Source organism: Chaetodon trifascialis, chromosome 1, assembly GCF_039877785.1.
Source record: "Chaetodon trifascialis isolate fChaTrf1 chromosome 1, fChaTrf1.hap1, whole genome shotgun sequence".
In the NCBI taxonomy this organism is placed as follows: domain Eukaryota; kingdom Metazoa; phylum Chordata; class Actinopteri; order Chaetodontiformes; family Chaetodontidae; genus Chaetodon; species Chaetodon trifascialis.
The window spans coordinates 22774214-22801732 of NC_092056.1; the positions used below are offsets into that span (position 1 = coordinate 22774214).

Below are 27519 nucleotides of genomic sequence, written 5' to 3' on the forward strand. Positions count from 1 at the left end.
ATCCATCAGAGGAGAACAATGGATGCAATCCAGCTCACTGGTTGACGGTTTCGCCTAATGCCTTTGAAGTCACTCTGTAAGTATACGGGACCAGATAGTAAAAGAAGTTACAGCTTTATGTGAGACATTGCTTTTTGAAAGTTAGTTTAAGTCATCTGCTGTACAGTAGCTCACTGGGGTATCCTCCTTCAGCATTATATATATAGTACTCCAACAGCCGTTTTCCATAGCATCAGTGACAGGCATAACAAATCACTCTTTGTGACAATACAATTCCCCATATAACATTTGTGACTTTAATAACATCCTGTAAATATTCAGCTCGAGGTGAATAATCCAAAACCCACGTTTTAGTTTTCAATATGCGCTATGCTCTCAGCTACAATATACTGTAGTTTAATATGCTCACACATATGGGTAAATAAAGAAAGAAAAACTCCTCTTTGAAAGGATGAACACACAATAAGATACATTAAATTAACTGAACTGCAAAAGTTCAAGGTATCTACAGAAATAATACACAGCAGCTTGCTATGAAACAACAGCTTTGATACATGAAACATAAGTGTAACTCAAAACAGTTGTCATTAAATGTTACTACTAATATATTTCTAGCATCAGGTCAACAGTAGTTCATCAGTTTTTGAAACACTCAATGGAACAATCTCTAATCAGATGCTAATTTGCTGCTCAAGTGAGGTGCCTGCATATGAGAGCTTTAACATCCATCCATCCATCCATCCATCCATCCATCCATCCATCCATCCATCCATCCATCTTCTATGCCGCTTATCCCTTTCGGGGTCGTGGGGAGAGCTTTAACAATAACAACTAATTCAACAACACTTGGGTGACAAATGTAGCAAAATAATAAGCCAGTACGTTTCTGGTCTGCAGTCGTCATTAGGGTACCAGAATATTAGAAAACAAAAAGTTTCATAAAGTGTAACATATATAAAAAGTTTATGAACTGAAACATCTAGCAGTTGAACCTTTATTTGTACTCTGCGTCAGTGCAGTTATACAGTATTCAATGTACAACCTTGAGCGCTTGAAGACACAAAATACATCCTTTAGACTGCAAAACAAGCATATCCTGTCCTTCCAGCACAATAAACAGCATTATATTGGATGGAAGCACACTACTGGGAATGAAACATTCTTAGAAAATAAGTAGAAAACAACAATATTATATTGAGCCCCCGAGGTCCTCAGAAATCTTAAGAGAGGTGGGCTTCAATTCTGCCACATACTCGGGTTCATATAGAGACACACACAGGCATGCACACATGCTCAGATGCACACTGCGCCTTCAACATATGAACCCCAGTAGGGAAACTGAAAAGAATTCATCACAAGCGAAGGAGCAAGGACAGTTACAAGTGCAGAAAAAGTGAGAAGAATATTATGTACCGCTGTGTTATTGTCATGTCTTTGCTTTTTCTCCTTCTACTTATTATTATTATGTTGGCAATATAACAGCATATGTATATATATTATCAAAACACAATACTTTTGTTGTTGTTGTTCTTCTTGAAGCTGTGAACTGTGCACATGCTTTATCAAATTGCCTCTTTGGCATATGTGTTTGCCTGTGTCTACTCAGTGTTTCCTATTCCTGGACTGAAATACAAGAAAGGATCCTCCAAAGGTTTTAGGAGTTGTAAGGAGATGTAGGAGTTTTGATGTGTTGAGCCAAAGCGCTAAAGGCAGCATTGCCGAAATCAAACAGCTTGCACAACACGGTGCTAAAAGCTAATGAAAAATAGATTTAGTAGGGAACATGTTACTTTATTTAAGTCTCACCAAAGCGGCGTGATGGAAGGCAACATGTGTGACAGAACAGCTTGTGAACTAGTTGTGTAGGCTCTGTGAAGCAGCGCTGTTTGTGACTCAACGGTGTGAGCTTCAAATGCCACATTGCTGATCCTGCCGGGCCTCCACCAAAGTAAAAATAGACTGTGATGACAACTCTGTGGTGCCATAAAGACGCCCATTAACAATGTGTGTTCATGGAGCTGCTGAAGGGAGATCCAGATCGGCTCACCTCAAGCTGTTGAAGCAGCCTACAACAACAAAAAAACTTCCCTCCTTGATCAAACAGTCCATACCACAGAGGCTATACGATAAACAAAATCCAACGTGACAAAATGCCCAGTCTTTGTAAGCAGTGGCTAAAGCAACTAACAAGGTTTGACTGGCTGCACTGCCAGACTGTGTGTTACATCTGATGGAAACAGAGTGCAAGCTGTTGGTGCAAGGCATGGCATCGAGCCTGACAATAGCTGAGTGCTGTGTAAGCTCCACTGTGCTCTTTCTGTTGAGCGGCACAGCATGAGGATCCACTATGTCCTCATCTGACTCTCAGAAATATAGGGGGAACTTGTGTGGGCACCTCTTTGGGAGAATTAAAGGGCATCACGTCATGTAGTGGTGGGATTGGTGGCAGACGAGGTTAGACATATTGGATTATACTAAACTGGTCACTGAATGGACCTACAGGGTACAGGACCAGGGCCCCTGGACCAGAACTTCTGTATTGAGTGACCAAACGTTTCTTGTTGGGAAGTCAGTCAAACGACTATAAAGAGGTACCAAACAACCACAAAGGGACACAAAATGACCACAAAGAGATGCAATACAACTACAAAATGATGCAAAATAACCACACAGAGATGCAAAATGACCACAAAGAGATGAAAAGGTGACCGCATACAGATAGAAGACAAGTACAAATGATGCGGCTGCATCGACTGTAATCCTTTGATATCTTTCAGTCTCCATATCTGTGTCCGTTTCTTCATAATCCATCCATGGATGTAGGCTATTTGGAGTTACGAACAGCAGCCATTTATCGCTGCAGTTTCTTATTATAATATTTAAAGTTGTTTATATGGCATTCATTAGAGTGAATAACAATGTATCTATTAATAATGTACAATTTATTTTTGCCAAGAGCCAGGGCTTTAATCTGAGTCTTAACACATTTTTACTCATATTACAGATGCACCCCCCTTGTTTAAAACTGTGCGTAAGTCAGAGGTCTATCGCTGACTCATCTGAATTTTCATCAATAACCCAATGTAACCCCTGCACATTATTTGTCTTCTCGCTTCCACGTTAATGCATGCCTCTCTCTGTGGATGCATACGTGTCTATGTGAGAGTTTTCATTTTGTGTCAACTTTGCACAAAGGGCGTCATAGCCCACCTTACCAACTGCACTCTGGTCTCATCATCACTGCTATTGAAGCTTCTTAACAAAGGTGGGCAGCCGCAGAATATGCACTGATGCAACTGTAAATTGTCCTGGAGTATTATTTTTGACCAGCAGTATACCTGGCATTGCTGTGCTGTTATTTGTTTGATCTGCCAGCTTACTTCATGTCTTTTGCATTGCACAGTGCATAAAGCCCAGCTGTCCTTGTACCATTGTTGTCTCAGTATGCACAATGAAACGCTGTAAGTTGTCAATGTCTCGGCACCAATGTCACTAAGACAAATCCTTGTACATTTATTTGCAGTCTACGTCTACAACAATTCTGAAAAATTGCTGCCACTAGTGAGAACATTACTTTTTTACCATTAGAGCACGAGGGCAGACTCTTTATTGGCATTTTACGAAGCTAATCTTTCAATCAGGCTTCCTCACAATTAGATTTTTTATTGTGTCATGATGATTATGAACAGATAACCGATACTAATTTCCATAATGTTAATGGTTTCCATGCTTTCAGGGGCCCTTCCTTAGCTAGGTATTTAAAAAAATGTTGATTTGAAATCCAAGGACACTGCAGCACATCTATATTTCAGTCAGCTCTAATTTTCTATATACAAAAAACATCTGTCAACCCATGCTATTGCAAATTGAAACAGCAATTCCAGTATTATGTTTTCAGACGCTGATGACATTGCACTGATGTTATTGTTGGTAATGACAAGCTCAGAGGGGTGTTTATTTTAAAGGCACTTATGACTACAGCTTTGAAAAGTCTTCTCTTACCAAGCTGTTGAAATGCCAATAATATTTATGGTCTGTAGTCATTACGTTGTCTTTTCCTGGCCTGTAAAATAACATTTTAATCTTCATGTGTCCATTTAGTCACATAAAGGCCATTCATATCCATTCATTATCCTTTTTTCCACAAATAGGCATGTTTTATATACAGTGTATAGAGCACATACACATGTGGACTCCGCTGTCTTTGTGCTTTGGCAGTTTGTCAGCTCAGCCATTATAATCCTTGTGTCATACGTGAATGAGTTGTTGATCCATAACTGCACGACAGTCACCGTGTCCTGTGCAGGTAGTGATACTTTCTCAAACTTTTTCAGAAGAATGGGGCTTATTCTCTGCCCTGAACTGAAGAAGACATGTCTTTAGTTTCCTGAAGCCACCACAAATAATCCACAGTGATCCATGCCTGATCCATAGTGAGGCTTTTGTTCAGTAATAGTACTTGCCAGAATTTTCAAGAATAATATCACTCTCATGTGTGTATGGTAAATATGAAGCTGGAGGCAGCAGCCAGTTAGTTTAGCTTTGCATAAAGACTGAACACTGGGGGAAACAGCTAGCCTGTTGATGTGGTTGTGGGTTTAAATTTATGTGCAGCCTCAATGACATGAGGCACTCCAGGAAGTAACAGATATAGAACTTGTAATCAAAAACAGATGGAACATGTTAATGACTGAGCTTTAGAGGTGCTGGTATGCATTTTTTGTTGCCTGTGGACAGAGTCAGGTTGCTGTTTCTCCACGCTTCCATCCCTGTACTAAGCTAAACTAGTTGGCTTCTGGCTCCAACTTCATATCTGAACAGACATGACATGAGAGTGGCATAGGTTTTCTACTGAGCTCTCTGCTAGAAAGCAAAGTGTAATTCCCAAATGTTAAACTATCCATTTAATGCAACGAACAGAGAAAAGGCCTTTATGATCTTTCAAGTTCTTACAAAACTCCCCCTCCCTCACCCTTTTCTTGACTCTTTCCAAACTCTTCTCTCCTGAGGAACCCTAGGGGTAGCCTGAAGACTCTAAGCTGAGATGTTGCCGGCACCCTGAGTCTCATCTTCCCCAGATTCCATCATCCCCTGACCTCATCAGCTCCTCTCACCAGTCAGCTTCTCTCACCATTCATACTGCAATAAAGCTTTACACTGTATTCTGCTGAGGTGTGGTCTTTGTTAGTTAACTGCACGTAATTGTCCTGCCACTGTCTCTCTAGTACTGAAATGTGCATTTCAACTTTCTGTGCATGTAAGCACTCCTGTGTCTGTATGTGTGTGTGTGCATGTGTGTGGGGGGGTGGGGTGGGGGTGTTTTAGTGTGTTTAAACTTTTTAAAACATTTGCAAGATAAAGTAACTAGGTCAACTTATCAAAGTTAGGCCATGGAGCAGTACTCGTTCTGAGTGGCTTTCAAAACAGCTTTGATACATTTTACATCAAAAGGATGCACTACAATGATATAATAAACCCCTGACACATTATTGCAAGTTCCACTCAAGTTATATCTTTATGAAATAAATGAAAAAATGTTGTTTTGTTTTTTTTTGTGAAAATGCTATTATGAAGCACAGTATCTTTACATGTATAATAATAGTTTTAAAAAGTTGTATGAACTCCTGTTAGAGATAATGTGCTAAAACAGCCGTAGGTACTTTTTAATCCATATCAGAGGAATCTAGGTTGACAGAAAAGTGACATCAGCTTTGCAACAACAGCCTAGGGGAAGGGGAGTGGGAGGAGAGGGTGTGTGTGTGTGTGTGTGTGTGTGTGTGTGTGTGTGTGTGTGTGTGTGTGTGTGTGTGTGTGTGTGTGTGCACGTATGTACCCCTGAAAACCACATTCTCACACACAATGCACAACACTTATATTAACATCAGTGAGCTGCACAGTCACATTGATGTTTTCTGTTGGACTCTGGTGCAGTGGGCACCTCAGCAGTACTTACAATCTTAGCAACAACTTGCATCCACTCTGTGAACACTATGCATTTATATATTTAAATTTTTACTGTTTATTTTTACTATTTATTTTTTTTACTGTGAGATGACCTCAGTGACCTTAAGCCTACCGCTGGTTAAACCTGTTTTTAAAATGTTCTGTTAGAGCACATGTTGAGGGATAGCCAATGACATCACCTCAACCAACAAATTACAGAGCTGCTGAGTCACAGTATACATATAGGCTGATCTACAGTTAACACCAAACAGAAAGCAAAATACTGCATATACATGCAATGGAATATGCAAGTAAATCCTGTGAGTGTACTCAGGGAGGGCCTGCTCAGAGTATTCTGGGATTCATTAGTTGCCAAAAAGCAGATGACTCACTGTGGTCTCCGTGACCTCTTATTTGTTTTTTCTCTCATTTATTCCCTTCCTTGCATCACCAGTGAACTTAAACATGCAGCAAGATGCCTGCTTATCATTCAACAGTACATCAACAGCAGCATAGATGAAACATCACCCATAAAGGGAAAATAGAGATGTAATCTACCTTTTCAAACTAAAAATGAGCAAAAACTAATTTATCAAAAACATTGTTCAGGCTAGGCCAACAATCACTCCTGCATTTTCCCTACAGCGCAGAAGCAAATGAACTGGCAAGAAACTGTGTTTTAAGAGAAAATTATGGCTTGTGAGCGAGTGGTTCTTTATCTTGCATAGCCTGTGTGTGTGTGTGTGTGTGTGTGGGGGGGGGGGGGGGTGCGCGCCCCTCCCTCAGGCAGAGACTGCAGTTGAGGTTTGAGGCAGCTCTGGTATTACCATATACGTACACTCACAGATTCACAAAAAATACTGTCACACCTCATACTGGCTGTGCCATGAATATCAATGGTTGCTCTTCTTTTGGACTCACTCTACAAAACAGACAGTGAAAAATGTTCATGCATGACTACGTTCCACCTGGCCCACTCTATATATCCAGTTTAATGGGATAATGAACACACAGTATAAAGGAATTGTGCATGACACCAAGCTGTTATGCACAATGCATGACTTATGTCACTGATTTTTCTCCTTCAAGGGACTGTATTTTTGGTAGCTGTTTCAAGTGGTGTGTCTGTGACATTCCAACAAGTCACCTTGGCAGTGGTGTGAATAATTTTGGTGATAAAAACAGAAATGGCACTCACTCAGGACTGGAAAATAGCAGTAGTACTGTGTGAAATACTCGGGGTAAATATTTTTTTCATGACTCTGGAAATGATCCCCCCCCTCCGTTCCCCAATTCCATTTCTAGTTGGCCTAGTGAGAGAAAAATCCTCACTCATTGCTAATGGGCAGACGCAGTTTCTATCCAGAAATAATAAGACAATAATTTGAGTGAAATGCGTCTCTCGGTGTACAAGATCCTTGAGGGAGTTCTTTTCCTCCGTGTTGCTCTTCTTGCAAGTTCATACCCACTTCACAAACACAGCTGGAACTATTCTGGCTGCTCTTTTGTCTGAAAGGAGAGCAATCGGCAGAGGTGCCCTGTGCAACCATCCAGGTGCTGAGCTTGGCACAGACAAGAAAAAGAACCCTGTCAACCTTTCTGATACGCTTGCCTGTGTTCAAACAAAGAGGATGCTTACACACAGGCATAATTGAAGAGATCATGCAGTACCTGCATTTCCTCCTGCCAGGCAGTTTCCAAGTCTTCACAGCTGTGCAGGCAAACTATCCCACAGAGAAATGACAAAAACAAGGAAACAAAAATCACAAAGCCAATAAGCAGCACTGACGCTAAATTAGCTATGTCTTTGTGGGGAAGAATGGCCCTGATGGTATCGACAAGGGAGACCCGTTGTGTTTTTGATCCCCATTCAGAGCAAAGAAAAAAAAAAGAAAAAAAAAAAAAACACTGCAGGATTTTTTTGAGATGGTCTACAAAGACATGATTAAATAGAAAATACATAAATACTCATAACAAAGCCAATGCAGTGCCAGATGTTACTGTTAGTTGCTTTCGGAATACAACTATCCCCAAAGACCATTCACTCTGACAGACATCAGGGGTGAAAACACACACACACACACACACACACACACACACACACACACACACACACACACACACACACACACACACACACACACACACACACACACACACACACACACACACACACACACACACAGATGCCTACAATGTGAATAGCATGTAATCCATCAAAGATGACTTCTCTACTACCTAGTGACCAAAAAAGTTCACTGGGTACACTGTGACTTCCCACTCTTCCCACTGGGGTGACACACTACAAATACATGTGCTTATCATACTGGACGATATTATTTGAAAAAGGTGGCCACCCTGTTGTCTATTGACCATAGATAAGACTGTCCTCTGATAACATAAACCCTAAGTAGCTCAGTGAGGAGACATCCAAATGTCAAATTTGCATTGGTATCAGGGGGGAAAGAAACTGGTCAGCTCAATTACTGACTCATGGGAAATGCTGTGTTTGTTTCATTTTTCATGACAAAGATGTTTTCAGCGTGTATGAATGCACATTGTTGTGCAATTAGATAGATAGATAGATAGATAGATAGATAGATAGATAGATAGATAGATAGATAGATAGATAGATAGATAGATAGATAGATAGATAGATAGATAGATAGATATGGCAGTTCAAATGTTAAATATTCTTGTGAGGCAGCTTCATTCCACTAATTAGCAGAAGCAACAGAACAAACTATTATGTAATTACATCTTTTTACTAGCCAATTAATTCTGACCTAACAGAGGTTAAGCATGTCGGTTGAATGCATTTCAATAGCAGACATGCCATTTTTTGTGATCCTCCTTTAATCCCAGAAGATGCGCTTTCTTTCCATTTGCCCAGTTCCACAGAGGGATCAGAGGTCAGGCTCAGTTACAGAACAACACCTCTGGAGATGTCAGACACTCCACATCTTGCTCAATGACACTTGAACACGGCAGATCTTATTAGTCTATATGCAGCCGTGTAGCCCTCATTAGCAATTCTCATGATAAAGTTGCCACATGCAGTACAATCGATTATTGATACATGATACGGTTCAGATAAATGCAGTCATATCAAGCATAATTACTCATATCAGTATGAGCTGGATTGCCCTTGTATTGATGTTATATTCCCATCTGCACTAATTAGACCTTTCTGTGTACAGAATACACTGTGCGAGTAATACAACACTGGCAGGGCACATGCTCGCTTGCATGAATAACAAAACTATTCTGAAGAGAGCGGCATTGAATGCATCATTCCTTGTTTGAAGTAAAGGACAGACCAGTCTGGAAATTGTGCACAGCACATAGATAGGGGCCGTGCAAAATTTGTAGTGCAAACATGTATTGTTGAAATTGTAGCTCCAACAATCTATTTCACGGTCTCTGAATGGCAGCGTTGATTCAGCACCACGGACAGTGACACAAGGCAGCTCTGAATCCAGAGGCTGGAGCTGACATCATTTCAAACTGCCGAGTTTTCGTCTCTCCTTCTTTTGCTCTCCATCTATTCACATTGTCTGTGTGTAGTGCAGAAAGAGAAACATGTTTGTTATCTTAAATAGTGCAACACTCCAAAGGCTGCAGCGTGTTGCATTCCAACACGCTGCTATCTTTTTAATTATTCACCCAAATATGCCTTTGATCCACGCACCTGACCAAGCTTCCATTTTCTTTTCAAATCGTTCTTTTAAATGAAAGCAGCTGCGGTTTGAAACCATTGATGAATGCGCTTCATGTCTGAAGTATCTGTGAGCTTACAAAATGCCTGCTGCTATGTTAGAGAAAAACATAAAACATGAAGAAAGATCACAACACATGTGAAGACTTGGAGCTGAAAAAGGTGCTGGCCCTTGATGACAGAGGTGTGTTTAAGCCCCATATTAGGAACAGTCTCTGCTGCTGAAGTGTCCTTGAGCAATACACCAACTCTAATGCCCTCCATTTAGGTCTGCTCCATTGTAGACCATCATTAGTCTTTTTATGTCTCCTTTCTTCTGTAGATGTGGATGGGAATTTTGCTAGTAATTTATATTTAAAACAGCTCTTAACTATACCATGAAAAATAAATAGTACATTAGTCGAGCACAGTACCATAGAGCAGTAGTTCTCAGTAACCTCAGGATTCACAGCTCTGTTGGTTTTCTACCCTCCTGGATAGTTAATAGCATTCACCTGGCATCTCAGGTGTAAAATAGCCCCTGTTAGATGGTTAGAATGAAAACCAGCAGGGCTCTGGCTCCTGAGGATCAGGATTGAGAACCACTGCTGTAGAGAACATTTCTACAAGGCTTCACAGCAGTGCCTTTCGTGACTGGTCCTCGGGACTTACAGCCCTGCTGCTTTCCTTTCTAAACATCTGACAGGGACTCTGTGTATGCCCAGTGTGCCAGATGAATGCAATCATTTACCTGAGAGGATTTAAGAAAAGAGAAAAATCAGCAGAACACCTGTGCAAAGCGACCAGAAGTGTTATGAGGGCAGGGCTCTGCACACTGTAAATCCTCCATGATACAGTCAAATTCATTCAAATTTTAAATCGGCACAGAAAGGATTCATTCTTTAGAGCCACAGTGTTACATTCTGATTTGTCACTTCATTAGTTATCATTTACAATAAATATTTAAAACTACGGATGTTCAGCATTGCAGTGAACTGCCATTACAAAGCTGCTATTCCCCCTAGACCAGCGCCAACTGTGCCTCATCTAAATGACCGAACGCAGGAGAAGCAGCACAAACGCTGCCATTGCACCGTTTAAATGTCCCAAGCTTTCCACTCTACACAAATGTTTGCATTCTTACTCTGCCCTGTGGGGCCCTCAGCCATGCCGATCTCTCATTGGCTGGGGCCGCGCTCATTATGCAAATGATGTGGTGGGCGGGGTCTGTTCGTAAGAGTACGAGTGACGTCACGGGCAGAGGGGCAGCTGAGGTGGGTGTGGGGGGGAGAGGGGGGGACTTAAAAAATGAAAACACATAGAGCATAAGAACAAATAAATAAGGCTGATTCCAAACAAGGGGGGCTTAGGCTGTGGAGGAAGAGGAGAGAGTGTAGGGAGGGAAAACCGGAGGAGGAGTGGGGAGAGAGGAAGATATAACGGAGGGGGGGAGTGTGCACTGTGCAGTTGACTACAGAGAGAGAGAGAGAGAGAGAGAGAGAGAGAGAGAGAGAGAGAGCAGCTCGCCGGCCCATTGAGGAAAGATGGCTACAGTCACTGCAAACGGAGTGCAGCAAGAGAATGGATTCAGCACCACGAACAGCGCCGGCAGGATGAACGGGCTTACCATCGGCCAGAACACCATTCCAATGAAGGACCACGACGCCATCAAGCTTTTCATCGGGCAGATTCCCAGAAACCTGGAGGAAAAAGACCTGAAACCCCTGTTTGAGGAATTCGGAAAGATATACGAACTCACTGTACTGAAAGACAGGTTTACGGGAATGCATAAAGGTTGGTTATTTTGGTATCTTCACTTTTGTGCTCCTTTAGAAAATGAAAGGGAGTCAGGCGGAGAGGCATCAAGGAGCGTCCCGATTCAGTTTTTGGGGCATGAAAAAAAAAAAAAGAAGAAGAAAAAAGTGTGTTAATTTGCAGATGTTTGGGACAGAGTGGGAGACCCGTAGAGCCTTCACACACACTCACACACGCGCGCGCGCGTGCACGCGCGAATATATGAGGCGTGAGAGCGAGAACACGTGGAAGTGAATGGCTTGCGAGCGCAGGGTTAATTGTTAGCGCGTCCAGCCCATCCACGTGAATACTCCAGCTGAAAACGCCTTTGTGTGTTTACATTGACTCTCATGTGCTGAACGTCCCACTGAAGGGGGCGGGACAGGCAAGCGCTCGATGCTGGCTTATTTCTGCAGCTGCAGAAATGTCTTCACAACTAAAAAATAATAATGAGAAAAACGAGAATAATAATAAAAGAAAACAAACCTTCCGTTGTGCACCACGGAGTCTATTTGCTGCATATTGTCAGAGAGAAATAAATGCTTTCAGGGGAGCGGAAAATGCAAACCATTATCAGGCAATCAGCATCGGTGATTAAGGTGGTGCTGGCATGCTGCTTTGACCTTTCAGCGAAGCTATTATGTAGCCTACTTTTCGGACGTCATTAGCTGTGGAAAATACTATTTACACGGCAGCTGTATTGTTGTGCAGCTCCGTGGGCGGGTTGCAGTCAGGAAGTACAAAGCAGGATAATAGTAGAGGCTGAGATCCAGCATGCATCGTCGTTCTCTCTTGTTCTGTTCTCAGCCCCCTCTTCGTCCCTCCTCATTGTCCAAAACGAGCGGGATCAGTATTCACTTAGTAATTAGCCAGGCCAGGGGAAATCAGGGATCGATCTCTTCTAATGATAGCTATAATAATGAGTGCCAGAGTGCGGTGAGGATCTTTTATTTACAGAAAAATCCTGTCCAAGTCCTAAATTCAAAGTCCAAGTCGGGTTTAAACACAACTTACTATTCCCATTATATTTTTTGCATGTGTTGTAGAAACAAGTATGTTAAAATAAGCCTTTTAACGTATTTCTAATAAGCAGATTTTGAAAGGCAGTGTCCACTTGCATTTAGAAGTTATTGTTTTATTACAAGCTTTCAATCACATTAATTTTCATCAGTGTTTTATTTGATTCTATTGTGTTGAATCTAATAATCATTCAACTGTAATGAGAACTTATTATTATTATCATTATTATTATTATTATTATTATCGATGTTGTTTTTAGTGATTTTTTAAAGCCTTTTTTGGTAGTGTTTTAAATATATAAATTTTATTGGAATAGAAATCCAAAATAAGGTCACACTTCCAGTGTCATGGTAAGCTGACTGTGGAACCTACAGTTTAATATCAGATGAAGAACAACGCTCTGTAGAACTTTATTGTCACACAGCTGCTGCTATTGTGACTAATAGTATTTTGCAGGTATTTGGGAATTATGTTAAGATTAAGATGTAATTTTAAATCACGCACGACCACACGAGCAGACGCACAGCCAGCACTTCACCTGTGCAACCACGTAGCACTGGACTGTCAGTTCACTCTCAGTAAAAATAATCTATTTGCAAGGCAGGCAAATTATGTATGATATGTAAGTCAGTGGCTACAGTTCATGATCTTATTGATCAGCACAAGTCAAGCGCTCTTGTGGGAGAAATGAGTGTGGGCTCAGTGTTGCTTTCTTGTGTGTGCAGTCCTGAAGGTCTCCATGCACCACCTGTTCCTCCAGCCATCAGTCACTGGTGCTCAAGCTGCTCCTCCTCTTTCCGGTGGTCCTCTTTGGAACCAAATGATCGATTAAAACAATATTTCTGATGTTCGTGTTGTTTACGCCTGTCCTCGACCAGCCCTGAATGTCAACACTCCCGAGGATGGTTTCCTCTGGAAGGATAATCCTGTTCCAAAGCCAGCCTGTATGCCCGTTCAAATCATCCTCCACCAAGGCCACTCTCATGTATGCATTATGCCCACTTCATCCCGTGTGACATTCAAAGTCACTTTGGGAGCACAAGCGTGCACTTTTAATAAGATTTCACCAATGCATTATATGGATGAGTTTTTCTTATTGGCCACTCACCTAAACCATGTTCAGTGCCTCCTGCTGCGTCGATGTGTGATATCTGTGGACTGAAGCAAGACAGTACAAGAGTAAGAAAATGGGATTAGTCTCGTTAACAAAACAGAAGTAGGTATAGTGTATAATCGGGTGTGTCACTCAAGGAGAGCCTTTAAAACACTGACTGAAAGCCCATTCTGAGATGGAGGAAAGTTTTTGTAGGGGAATTAAAGGTAAAATTAATTACTTGCTTAACTGTCCTTGAAAATGCTACACGAAGTTTGTTCAAACTGAATGCTGCTGTGAACAACACGCTAAGGTCAGTGCCGCCGTCTTCTATATAATCAGACTTCTAACTCTGAAAATAAGTTGTGATTTCATTTGACAAACAGTCCTATCTCAAGGCCCACTGGCTGTTGTCTGGAGCTTCAACTGTATGCACTTCACTTCATAACTTCATAATAATAATGATAATAATAATAATATATTGCTTTCCTTTTAAACATTTCCTCGTCTTTCAGCTTCCTGCTGAAATGAAACGTGACAGCAAAGTTTATATTTGTGAAAAAGTTTTGTTCTTTCAGCTCTCTGTATTTGCGAACAAATACTTTCAGGTTTAAGATATTCAGACGTGAAAGCTGCACTGTTATGAAACAGTGACACTGTGGCTGGAGCATGGCTTGTTACAGTCTCCAGATGGATCGAGGCTTAACCGTCAGCATCATCAGTTCAGTGAAAGCTTCCATTGAGATTCCTCATCATGTTGATGTCTCAGAAATCAAAGGCATGTAACCGCTTCAGCGCTCTGGGATGTCGGTTAAATTCATAATTTAAAGCAATTATATGTAAAAATATAATAATTGTTATTGAAAATGGATCACATGACTACTTGTTTGTTAAATGGGTTACTTGCAGTAATGAACCCACAGAGAAGAAACACATGACTCTGCAGTCCCCCTCAGCTTGATGGAGCACTTTAGCATCTTTTAGCTCCTTGTTTTGGTTTTCTGACGCAACTTTACTGTTTTGCATCGCTCTCACCGCTGTCATCATGTTGATTCTGGCTTTAGCAGACAGATGTTTTCTGTGAAACAACTCTAAAAATTAACTATAGCCTTCTTGCCCAGCAGGAAGTGACCAACAGACAAAGTTAGTGATTGACTATTGAATGTTTTGGGGACATTTCGGAGCTAAAGAAACATACATTTTCCTCACAGAAACAGAGCTACAAGAAGAGTGAATATTTGCCTTACATTCATCAGGTGGCCAGAAACACCAAAAACCTGATGAATGCTAATGCTAATGCTCCATGCCTATTTGCTAATAAATCAAGTTTACCAAATCGACTTAAAGTGTGTGTTGGGTCACAATTAGTTTTCTGATGCTGCCAAGGGCCAAATAAAGAGTTACCACAGGGTTAAAGCAGACCTCTAAACAGTGAAACAAGTTTGCTGTGGCTCCATCACACTAATATAGTAATAGATCATATTTGTCCAAAACCTTGATTAGATGAAAATGAACCCACTGTACAAGTATTACAGCCTCAGGCTGAAATTAAATTATAGTTGAAGACTTTATGCTACTCATCTAAAGCGTTTCATCCTTCCTACTGGCTGAAGGTAAGGCCTGGGCATTTGACCTCTGTGGGTTGTTCACATCATGATGTCACATGCAGGTGGTTGATAGTTGGGGTCACATGACAGTCTCAGACTCACGGCCACCTGGTAGAAATCCCTCAGCTGAGTGTTGACAACAGTTCCTCACAACTTCACAGATCTCTACAACTCACAGTGCAGTGAAAAGCTTGATTTCCTGATGTTGCACTGCCTGAATGAATGGGATTAATCTACAAAGACAAGTGCTGTGGCTGTGTAACTATCATCAACAATGTAGCAGAACAGACCTTGAGCCATTCCTCCGCCTCTGCACAGGAAGATTTTGCAGCAATCTTTTGTCCACAGTAAACGTACAGTACTGCATGGTGGTTTAAAGTTTGTGCAGTAGTAGTTTGAGTTCTGTTTGGTTCATGAAAATGCATAAAATGCCAGTGGACAGTGGCTTGCTGTTATGTCAAAGCCCGGGAGGCTCCCAATGTTGTAACATTTTCACAAATTCAATCCACATTTTCGTCATAAACGGTAACACAAACATTTTTCACAGCAGAGCAGCAGAAGAGAGGAGGAGGATGTAATCAGCTTGGCTCCATGATGCCTAAAAACATAAAGTTCATAAAGATTTAGCGCTGTGCCATAAATTTAGTTTGACTACTACTTTGAAATCCCTCTTTGAGCTTAGTTTGTGGTTGAGAAAGATTTGATTTGTTTCGGATAGATGATGTATATGGCTGTTGGCATCAGTTATTAAACCATACCTAATGGATGATTTGCAGCACTACCTTTTTTCACAGCCCGAGTCCTGTGACACAGAATTGCACCATAATTATGGATTTAAGGGCAGATCAAAATATGTCACGTTGCTCATGACTAATTCATGTAGATTGTACTGCATCAGGTTGAACAGATGTTTTGTGCTTTGAGAATTCATACTTTGGACATTGAGGGTATCTCCAGGGAACTTGCTCTGAATATCAGGGGAATTTTAGGTTTTGTATTTTCCTGTACACTTCAGAGGATTAGTGGGATTTCATACTGATACCTATTCAAAAGCATTTTTTTTTTCATCTGTTTCTTTTAACAGATGATTATATCCTGCCTCGTAGTTGTTAGACACTGTTGCCTTTAATGTCGGTTTGATAGTTTGTGTGTCGTCAGGGAGCCTTATACAGCGTGTGAGATGACTTGACACTATTGGCGGGCACGGTGCTCGTCAGTGTGCGGTGCAGCCAGGTCGTGCTGTTTAACATCCATCATTTCGCTGAGCACTACATTATCATAATACTTAGTGTCAGTGCCAGAATGCATGCATTGTTCAGACATGCTGAATGTTAGTGGGGGGCAAATCTTTTGCTTGAGTAGCGTTATCTATCAGTCCGTCTCTGATGCTGAGAGGAGGGACTCTGAGCTGCGCCACACAGCCAGGAGGAAGAGATACAAAGAGTTGTTAAATATCCTCATCCATTCTCCTCTCCTTGGTAGGTCCATGCAGTGTAATTGGCTATAAATAGCCTGCCAAATTGACATAAAAACCCCTCTCAGGCATTAAAATGTCAAAAGTAAACCACAGTAGGGCACTAATATCTAATTGCAAATGACTCATAGAATGTAGCAACAAATCCTTGAAAGTGTCTTTTCAATTCATAGACAGTTTTGTGGTTTTCTGTGAAATGTAATTCTGTTGCTTTTTGAAAGAATTGTTTTGAGGCTTTTAGGAACGGCCACGAGGAGTTACAGACCCATGTTTGTATTGGTTTTATCCACAGTACGAGTGTTGTAGAGGAAGCGTTGGACAGTGATTGGCAGCTTGTGTAAGTTGAGTGACAGGCGTAGCTTAAGTCTACAGATGACCTCTTTGATCATTAGAAAGCGGGCTGTGTGTGAACCAGACAGCTCACTGCTCTGAATGGCTCCGCTTCGAATGTAGATGGACGGAACGACTGAAAGACGCTCCGCGGGTTATCGTGTGGTTAACAGAGAAATGTGAAACGGTGAATGAATCCCCCCATCCTATTTGTCTCAGTGCTTGTGAGAGGGTCAGGCTGCCACACTGCGCAGCATCCAGTTGTTTTACTTTTTTCCTTCTGCTTTTTAGGAAATTAATTTGCATTCTTTTCCCACTTTAATGAACATTCTTGCATCAGGCGTGTGAGGAGACTGAAGGAGAGCAAATTGCTCATGATTCATGAATTCGGTGGTAATGAATTGAAATTTTATACAAATTTGTTCTGGAGTTATTTCAATTACAGGTATCTGACGCCTTTGAAAAAGCACAATTTACTCTTAATGCCTGGATGCATGCAATTGTGAGCACATACTAATTTCCATTTAAAAACAAACTGTTAGAAGAAGCATTACAGGGGGGAAAGTTCTTTAAGTAATTACCTGAGACGTGTTGAGAAAACGTGAAGGCACGTTTCACATTTCCTGTGTTCTCTTTGAACTAGTTTGCAGGGTTTACTTTTTCATTTGCTTTAAATATAATTTGTTGAACTTTTGTCCCTCACTGAAATTATAGTGTGGTAAATTGTCTTTGATTACCAAAGTATTATTTTCACCCCACTTAACCTGCTCATCACAGGATGCCACCATTGCCTCTGTTGAACCACCAGTAGAGCTTATACCCTTTATTTTGTCCATGTCCTCTCGTGCTTTTTCCCATTTAAAGCATCTTCTTTCCTCCAGTCTTTGCTTAATATTTGCTTCATTCATACTTTAATTCACAAAGGAAAGTTGAAATGTTATCTGAGTTATGTGCTGAAAATGAATATTGTACATCTTAACAGCAGTGTAAAGCATTAAAAGACAGAACTAGTGTTTTTTTTTTTTCATATTTTACCCTTTTTATTGCAAATACTCTGTATGTTACTGCTAAAGACTTACAAGACTTGCTTCAGTTCCTGAAGTTTGCATCAGTTTGCACATGCTGCTGCATTACCACACACCAATGAAAGTAGCGTATTTTTGAGAGGTCCATTAGCATGATTTTATGTAATACCAAGGGGACAACAATGTGGGATAACTTATCAGTATGAATGGAATCCCATGCCAATTAGTCAGCTTAAAATGTTAAGATGACAACCTGCTACTGTACCAGCTGCAACATCCTTGTTACCTCCCTTGAAACAGTATCATGGTGCCTCTCCTCATGTTCTCCAAGCTGAATGCTCATCTGTTCTACAACTGGCTTTCTCAATCACTGACTCCCATGGGCTCAAGATGTCCCCAGAGCCAGCACTGCTGGATATGAAGCTTTACTAAAGTCCTGCCGATTTTCCACCACTGCGAGGAAGCACAGGCAGCCATGCAGCTGGCCTGAATATTAAAGGCTAAGCGACAGAAAAAGCCCAGTTTAACAAGTCATTTGAACTAATAGTCTCAAATGCTATTTTTCTTCAAGCGACAAATCTGCAGTAGGGGAGTTGGCTTCACTTGTTTTAAATGCAGTTTAACTTGCTTTAAGCAAACTCCTGGAAAACACGGACGGTGGAGGAACCGCAAATGATTTAATCAAGTACCACACAATAAAAAATACTCGATAAGAATCCTGCATTCAGAAGGTTCCTAAAGTAGAAGTAAGGAAGTATTTGCAATGAAGTAATTTTAAAATATCAACAATTTAAGTAGTCATGATGCAGGATGGGCCTGGTTATATTATTGGATCTTTATTATTGATGCATTAACTGGAACTGATTTTAATTACTTCATAAACGGCTGGGTAGTTTATGCATTATATCCTATAAACTGATAAAATCTTACTCTGAAGTAACTAGTAACTATAGTGGTGAATGTACAATAATAGATGTAGTATCACTGAAACTAAACATGTTTTGAATTGAGGAGAAAAGTAAAAAAGTGAAAAGATGAATGAAAATGTTTTCTGAAATTACAAAATTACTTCACCCCAGTGTGTGTTTCTATCAGTTTCATGCTCAGGTGGACACTTTTTGCAGCTTCAGTTTCACTGAAGGACCCAGCAGTCCAAAGCCGCTCTCCAGAAAGGACAATGGTCAAATAAAACTTTACTGGTAAACTTTGTCGAGAAAAAATAAAACACCATCACTGCTGCATGAGTTTCATGACACATTTTTAAACTCACACTACAGTAAATGATGTGATGAAATCTTGTCAAGATATATACACACACACACACACACACACACACACACACACACACACACACACACACACACACACACACACACACACACATCAACACACAGATGACTGGGATTTGTTCATCATAGCAATATATATATATATATATATATATATATATAAACTTCTGGGGAATATGCAGCAAGGCGGCACAGTAAAAAACCACCAAAAGAGGTTAGGGCAGTGGCAGATGACTGTCAGCAGCAGCCCACAATTCCCATAAGCCTTTGCGAGCACATGCCCCCCCGGGAGACCTCGGCTCGTGTCCTACAGTTTTGTAATGTCACAAAAGGATGAAGAGTGTTTCCCCAGGCTCCAAACTTTTCTGCTTTGCTGTGTGGCATGCTGTTTCATCAGTGTCGTTTAGGTGATTTTTCCTCTTGAGTAACTGCCTAGTTGTGGAGGTGGGTGAAGGTTGTCGTGAAAGGGAGCTCTCTTGGCCGGGTGCCAGAGTGCGTTGCTGGGTTTTCGGGGGCGATGGGTGCTATGTGCTGCATGCCGGGTATCATCTGTGTGTGTGTGTACAAGTGTGTGTGTCTCTTTTCTCCCATGGGAATCCTTGGCAGCAGGTGTGACATGTAGTAATGGGAAATTATGCTGCACAGTGCAAAACCTCTTCTGAACGGGGTCACCCACTGTCAGCTCTGCCAAGCGCGTAACAGAGCAAGCGCTCACCCTTTAACGAAAGCCATCACATTTTTGTTAGGGACTTATTTATTGATGCATATTCATTCTGAATTTTCAAGCCCACGGAGATGTGTGAGGGCTCAGTTTCAGCTCATCACCAGAGGATTTTGATTACTTGGCAGCTAAAAAAAAAAAAAAATGCATGCATATGACTTTTTCCTTCTGTGCCCCGTTCAATAACTGTGAAAGTGATTGTTCATCAGAGAGCAGTGTCCATATTTCTTTATACCTGAAAAAACAATAGCATCATATCTGGGGTGACTAAGCATTTTCCCTCACTATTTCCTTTAAGCTTAACTCCAAGAACATGCCACTTTGACACTTGTATGCTGAACATTTTTGCTGTTTTATTGATCTCAGCCCATTTCACTGTATTGAAATAAATGGGAAAAAATGAGAGGCAACAATGTAGCAAACAAAAACAAAATTGTGTGAAATTTGAATCTTATTTCTCAGCTAGCATGTTATTTTCTCTCATGGCGTACAGCTATTAACTTCAGAGAGCCACACTGCAAATTGAGGGCGGATTATATGAATTCCATTTTAATGTAATACATGTTTTTCGGCCCTCGCTTGTAAAACTCCAGTAAAGTCTTCTACTGTGCTGCGGCTTGCGTACATTGGAATTACTTCAGTGAAATCACAAATCACCGGGTCCTTTTGGAAGGTTACAAAGTGGTATATGGAAGTCGACTGCAGGAATGCTTAATCTTTAAAAAACAAACATTGCTGGAGAGGCGTTAGGCTGGCTTCACATGCTGCGTTTAGAATAGACTTTTATGGTACAGCTATCCAGTGAAAATGAAGATTTGCATTTGAGAGTTCACATTGTGCGGTCTAAGTGGGCTTACATAAAGATGACAGAGATAGCTGGAGTTAATCTTCTTTTAATCTGCTATATGGCTTGTGCTCTTACCTTTTACAATCAGCATCTTTACATTTAGACAGTGTATTTGATGGGTACTAAATGCTGAAATCCCTCGATCGTCATAATGACACCGACTTTATACTTGGATTTCATGTTTTGTGGTCTCCTATAAAGTCCTGAAGACGACTTAGCATCCTAAAAAGCACAACATACCATAAATATTCCCTTTAAGCAAAGCCATAAATTCTCTGTCACTGCAACACTTCTTCCTGCCATTAGTAGGATGTAGCTGTGAAGGCATTGTCTGGTGGAATAAGTCTGTCTCTCTTCTGTCTCCCTCATACTGCAGGATGTGCCTTTCTAACATACTGTGCCAGAGAGTCAGCACTGAAGGCCCAGAGCGCCCTCCATGAACAGAAGACTCTGCCAGGGGTAAGTGGCCCCGATCTGCCCTCTGTCATAGGCTACAGCCCCTGGGGCAGCCTGCCTGGCATGGGAACCTACATTAACATAGGAATCATATCACCCTTGCGCACACACATACGCGCACATGCCGAGGCGCATGGGGACACAGTATACATTAAGAGACACATTCAGGCACGCAGACACACACACAGATGGAAACAGATGGAACAAGTCACTCATACTTTCTCAGATTCCCTCTCAGCCTCTTTTTCTTGCTCATGCCCACACACAGGCTTTCATGCTCACTCACCTATACACACACACACACACACACACACACACACACACACACACACACACACACAAGCAGACATACTAAAAGAGCGTTAGTGGCCTATCTCACCTTGCAGTGTCTTATTACACTAATCACCCCGGCGGAGATATTTGATAAGCGCTCTTTCATAACAGCCCGTGCCGTCCTTCCCCTGTCCTCTCGCAATATGGCTGCCGCAGACACTAATTGCCTTGAGGAATCCCACTCTCATTATCACATATAATCAAACAGTAAGTATAAACAATCATTTTTACCATGTATATCACCATCTGGTGTTTTTGTTTTAATTCTCTCCCCTGTTTTTTTCCCCTCGCCTTCTATCGTTTTGCCTGTGGCGGGCGGGTAACTTTTTCAATTAAAATAATGGCCTGTTAAAACGACACAGGTAAAACGAACCCAGTAGTGGGCTCTTAAGCCCACCCAGGAGGAGACCCTCAATCTGGGATGAGCGTGAGCTCGTGGTGTCTATCTGTACTTGATGTGTGTGAGGGGGATTCGACTCTCACATCAGGGGAATTATCGAGGTGTGATTGAATTACACCCGCAGGTCCCTAAGAAGGAGAAACTGCTCTAGTGCCCAGGCTCCTCACTGCCCCCTTCCACTCCCCCTTTTCCTCTCACCGCATACCAAGACACCCTGTCAGTAAGGGGCTTTAATCAGAGCCTCGGGATATCCATCTGAATCTCTAGGGACGGAGAGAGGTATAGAGACAGAGGGAGATAGGAAGGAAGAGACAGGAATTAGTAGAGGAAGAAAGTATGAGTATGGATTGGTTTGACAAGGGAGGGCAGAGGTGTTTGACTGTGTGTGGGGGGGCTTTTATTGTTCCTCACTGTTGGGTTAATCAGTTGTTTGCACTTCACTGCATTTCATAGGTACTTCACTGAATGTTAGGCACATCGGTACACTGCAGCAAAAGAGGCCCTGAGAGACCGGGCTCCCTGGCTCGTTACTGCCTCCCGCAGCTTCATAATGAGATGATTGTCATGATGGTCCTGGATAGGTGTTCCTGTCTTTATTGCCCTCATGGAGGGACATTCTTGTTTGTCTTCTATCTAGAAGGAGGTTAATGGCATGTTCTGTGGGGTTTGAGTAAACATTTCCCCTGTACAGCTCGCAGCGAGGGGTCAGTCCTGCAATCTCAGGCTGAGCACAGCCTGCATACAGAGGGCTAATAAAGATGTTCTGTCTTTCTGTGTGTTTGTGTGTGTGTGTGTCTGTGTGTGCTGATGCGTGCATGAGACTGAGAGAGAGAGAGAAGTAGAGTTGGAGGGAGACAGACACAGACAAAGACAGAGAGAGGTGACACTTCTGGACAAGCCTCATTGTCATTGTCAAGGCCTGATGGTTTGAAATGCTCTGTTGTATAATGCTGCCCTCTCAGTGGCTCCTCCACACACCGTTGCAGACATGATTGTGCAGTCCGGCTGTGGCTGTGTTACTGTCAGGCAACCTTAATGCAAATTTTGTTCCAATGAGACATCTGGCATTTAAAAAGTCTTTCTCTCAGAAGATGATACATGAAACAAAATTAGGGTAAAAATGTTAGGTCAACAAAATAATACTAGAACATTAATTGGACGCAGGTAAATCTCGTTTTCAATGGCAGCTGCACTGTTACGTCATATGAGGTTAAATGTAAATGAGAGTATGTGTTAGCTTTACAAGAGCTCTGAGAGTCATCAGCCAATTTCATTGTGTTTATCCTTTTCCCTATATGTGGATTAGGTTACATCAAACTATGCCTTCAGCCCACATTACCAGGATGAAGTCTTTGTATGGCTTCCTCACATAGTTCAAAAAATCAGTGTACTTTTCCACAAAGCTCTGGAGCACTGAGAACACTTGATTTCACTTAATTAACTCCCAGGTTTGATCCAGCACTTTGCAAGGGTTTATTCAAGGAGAGCCAATAGCTGCGGCCGGTGCTTTAAAACATACAGGAACAGATTGACTTAAAGTACTGTGGTAATGTCTCAGGTATCATACATACAGGATGTACAGGACAGTGTATGGGCTGCAGGTTGGAGTGTTCAAACAGGTGAGGGACCAGGTGAAGCAGAAGCGGTGGACTCCCACTTTCTTTTAATATAACATAACTTTTTGATTTGTATTATGTATTATTTGTCCATGACCAGCAATGCAATCTATTTGTGATTTGCTGTCATAGCTAATAAGTAGCTAGCACAGCAGGTTTAGGTAGCTAGTTACTAATAAAGAAGGATTTATTGCTTCAGCTGCTTTTTTGCAAAGGGATGTAATTGTTGTGTATTGTAACATTACAGATTTGAAGGGACAAATATCTAATTTGTTGGCATAAAGTATTAATTTGAGAGTGAAAAATGACTTATTACCTCCTCTTCTAGTCTCACTACCTGCATAAAGATGTGGATTGCAATCAAAAATTATTTTCTTACTGGCTCCTCCAATTACGCATCAAAAGATTTAGCAAGAAATGTTTGCTCTGAAAATGAGATCTTCTCTTCATGAACTGAGCCCACGTCATCACAGTTGAAGGAACATGTACATGCCACACAGGCATCTCAGTTAGAGTGCTGTATCACTGCCAACGTCCTTCATGTAACGCTTCCATTGTTACAAAGCGTATTTGTCTCACTTTTCCTCCACAGTGCAGACATTTTCACATCAACACACTGTGTGCATTTCACAGAAGGAGGAGACTATAAGCTTAGCAGTGAGACAGAGATGAGGTAGAGATATTTGTGTGTGTGGTCTCAGCAGGAAGCTACGACTCTTACATCATCTCCAGATTGGCTGTGAATCTTAAATTTTCCATAATTCGCATTCCTTTATTTACTAAGTCTTGTACTGCGTGTACCGCATTTGAATTGCCACCAGGGAATCCGGCTCTGTTTGTTGTGGCTGAAGCGAGCTTTGTTTACATTGTTTGATTAATTGCATGTAAAGAGCATAATGAGCTCTTGATGTCCTGTGCATCCGATCCTGCTGTTACAGTTTGTACAGTAAATGTAATCAGAGATTCAGCCTCTTGCCCTTGGTGAGCTCATAATGCTGTTGTGTTTCCACGCACATTCAGCATATTCCACGACGCAGGGTACCATGGTACTGTATGTGGACAGGTTAGGTCATGCCTGTGAATGATTTCTCCCTGGATCTCATTAATTCCAGGGACATTTACATGCAGTCTTGGGATGAGAAGTAGTTTATGAACAAAGCATTAACATTTTCTTTCTAGCTCAAGACAATTTATAACTACAGGTAAGACATTGATTACAGTAAATAAAGTCCTGATGACCAAATGCTTTTCTTTGATTGCTTTTAAACTTCATGGCAATCATTATATTTTTGTAGCGCGATCTGGCAATAGAGACAGTAATAAATAATATTTGCAATTGCGCTTCCAAAATGTTATTTATGAGCGCTTGCCATTGGAGCTACGAACCTTCAAATGAATTCTGCTCTCTCCTTTCAGGGCCACGCCACTCTCTCCTCTCAGGCCAATTAGCTCCTGGTGTTCACATGTAACAAGCATGCTAATTGGGTGCTACTGAAGCCCAAAAGCCAATTAAAAATGTCTAGGAAAAAAAAAATCCAGCTTCTCTTTGTTTCTCATTCACTTGTGCTCTCTTCCTCTTCGTACCCTCCCCCAGTGCCTAATCATATCTCTCCCAATTTCACTCCCCCACCCTCTTTTTCCACACTTTTTCTATGGAATGTGCTGAGTGTGGGGTGGCAGCCCAACCTTATACTTGTCATTTAGGTAGGGGTTTCTTTGGAGAGATCCACATTTCTTGGGTTCTGAGTGAAAGTACCAGCAGCACCTGACCCCTGTATTGATGACGAGGCAGCCAAGCGCAACCGTGAAGAAGATAGAAGAGAAAAAAAAACTTACCGACTCATTCTTTCTGAAGTGTTTCTCTTCAAATTTGAAAGGGTAAGCTTGAGGGTATCAACTTCCACCAAAGTGAGGAGCAAAATGTTTGGGCTTCACACATTTTTTTCTTCTTCTTCCGTGCATGAAAAGTGCAGAAAATTGACTTCAGCGTGTGTCACACAAAAATGGGTCAGAGGAAGATTGTGCAATACCAGTATTATGTGTCACTAAGCACACTGCCATGGACCAATGCATCCGTGTTCTTGACACTCTCTCCCTGCATCACACCACAGATGCGGCCACCGTAGACCTGCCATATGTCTATGTCTGTGTCTCGCTGCACGCTGAGAATAAGCAACCAGCATTTTTCCCCTTGTCATTTTTTACTCTCCTAAAATCACCCAAGCCTTAGATAGGCAGTGAGCATGAATGCATAACAAAAAAAAAGTTTCATTTGTGTAAATGCTCTCCAGCAGTTTGTTTATTTTAGTCTTTATTAAAGCAGACTTTTATTCAAGGAAAAATCGACTTGTCTACAGTGACTTCTCTGGGGAATTTGTGAGGTGCTAAAAGATGCAAGTTCACACATGAATACAAATAAACACAAAAACACTCATGCACTCAACTGCATGCCCTGATATGTGACATTTGCACTGACATGCCTACCCTGCTTTCATAATTCCCATTTATCTCGAAAACATGTTAATTGATATATTGAGCAGTGAGGAGTATTGTGTGTGTGTGCGCGTGTGTGTGTGTGCGTGTGTGTTGATGTGTCAGGGCATCTTGTCAGAGGACATACTGAGCCCCTCTCCAGTGGGTCCACTCCTGGACAGACATGCTGTAGTTTAAACTAATTATTCAGGCCACACAGGCCCTTTACCCATTCTTTTAAGGGACAAATTGCATTCTGTTGCCGATCAATTTGTCCTCCGTGCCAGATTTGTCAACCTCCAGCGGTTGCCATTATGAAGCAAAAATAAAAAAAAAAGGCCTGGGAACTGGACGTGAGACCTCTGCAAAGGCTCCCCCTGCTCTCCTCATCATCAATTACGTCTATATCATTTTCTTTCTGCTGCCTGCTTTAGAAAAGAAATTAAAAAGGGCCATTGTTTTTCTAATCCCCCTGGGATGAAAGCATTTACTACGCTGCTGCACCGTGCACGGCCATCCTGCCGATTAGGGAGTGAAAGGAATCACAATCGAGGGATGCACTCGGCATTGTCTCCTATTATGTGGCTGGTGGCCCTGAATATTGTGCAAAAATTAATTTGGTTCCATCTGATGGGATTTTCAACCTTGGAGAGTGCGAAATGTTAATCCTGGCAGGCAGGCGGGTGGACATCGTGGAGTGCCTGACTGTTTTACTGGCAAATGTGGACAGGGTGCAAACATAGCTGACTGTGAGAGAGCCCTTAACCATCCCATAAAGATGGCAGGCCAGAGGTGCTGAACAAATGAGCAGGAGACATAGTGCTTTTTAACGGCCACCAGACAAGAGAGTTTTGGTTTTCAGAGGATGTCGACAACAAGGTCCATTTGTCCTCTTGATCTTAAACGTATATTGCAGCACAGTATAACAGGCTGGTGCCCAGGTTGTTCAGGTGAAAAATACCAGCTTCTCACTTTATGGAAAGATAGATTCATGAACAAAGTTGCAGTCGCAAAAACAAAAGCAACTTTTCTGACTTGTCCAAGATTTGAAAAAGTGCATTTTATTGCAGCCAAACACAGCAGAAGCAGTGTATCCACGAGGTTAGCATCTTTGTATCATATGTCAATTATTTCATTTTGTCTGGAAGGAAAAAAATTGCGCGCTCCTCTTTTAAACTAACTAATAAACAAGAAAACCACTGACTTTTTTCTTTCTTTCTTTTTCAGTTTTTCTATTATTCTGTTTTGCACTGTGTCTCTCCGCTCTGCACACGTTGCAGTGTGAAATGCATGCACCTGTTACCTTGCAGGAACATGCAGAGTCTTATTGCAAGTCAGTACATACAGGCACCACACAAGGAAAATCGTTTGTCCCCTTACAAAAAAGAAGCGACTATGTGTG

At 41.6% G+C, this 27519-nt stretch overlaps 1 protein-coding gene across 20 annotated transcripts in view; it reads left to right on the forward strand.

The window, feature by feature from the left end:
* Positions 1-10958: 10958 nt before the first annotated feature.
* celf6 (CUGBP Elav-like family member 6) overlaps positions 10959-27519 on the forward strand; it is a 143108-nt gene continuing 126547 nt past the window's right edge. For 17 of the 20 annotated variants that reach the window (XR_011602400.1, XR_011602409.1, XR_011602415.1 and 14 more), the window contains exons 1-2: positions 10976-11434; positions 21217-21299. Coding sequence is in view for 16 of the 20 variants with exons in the window: in XM_070968141.1 (XP_070824242.1) it covers positions 11185-11434; positions 21217-21299 (333 nt within the window). In the remaining 4 variants the exon portion in view is untranslated. Of the gene's footprint in view, positions 11435-21216; positions 21300-27519 lie in introns of all 20 variants that reach the window. The other 3 variants (XM_070967842.1, XM_070967970.1, XM_070968361.1) reach the window with 2 other exon arrangements.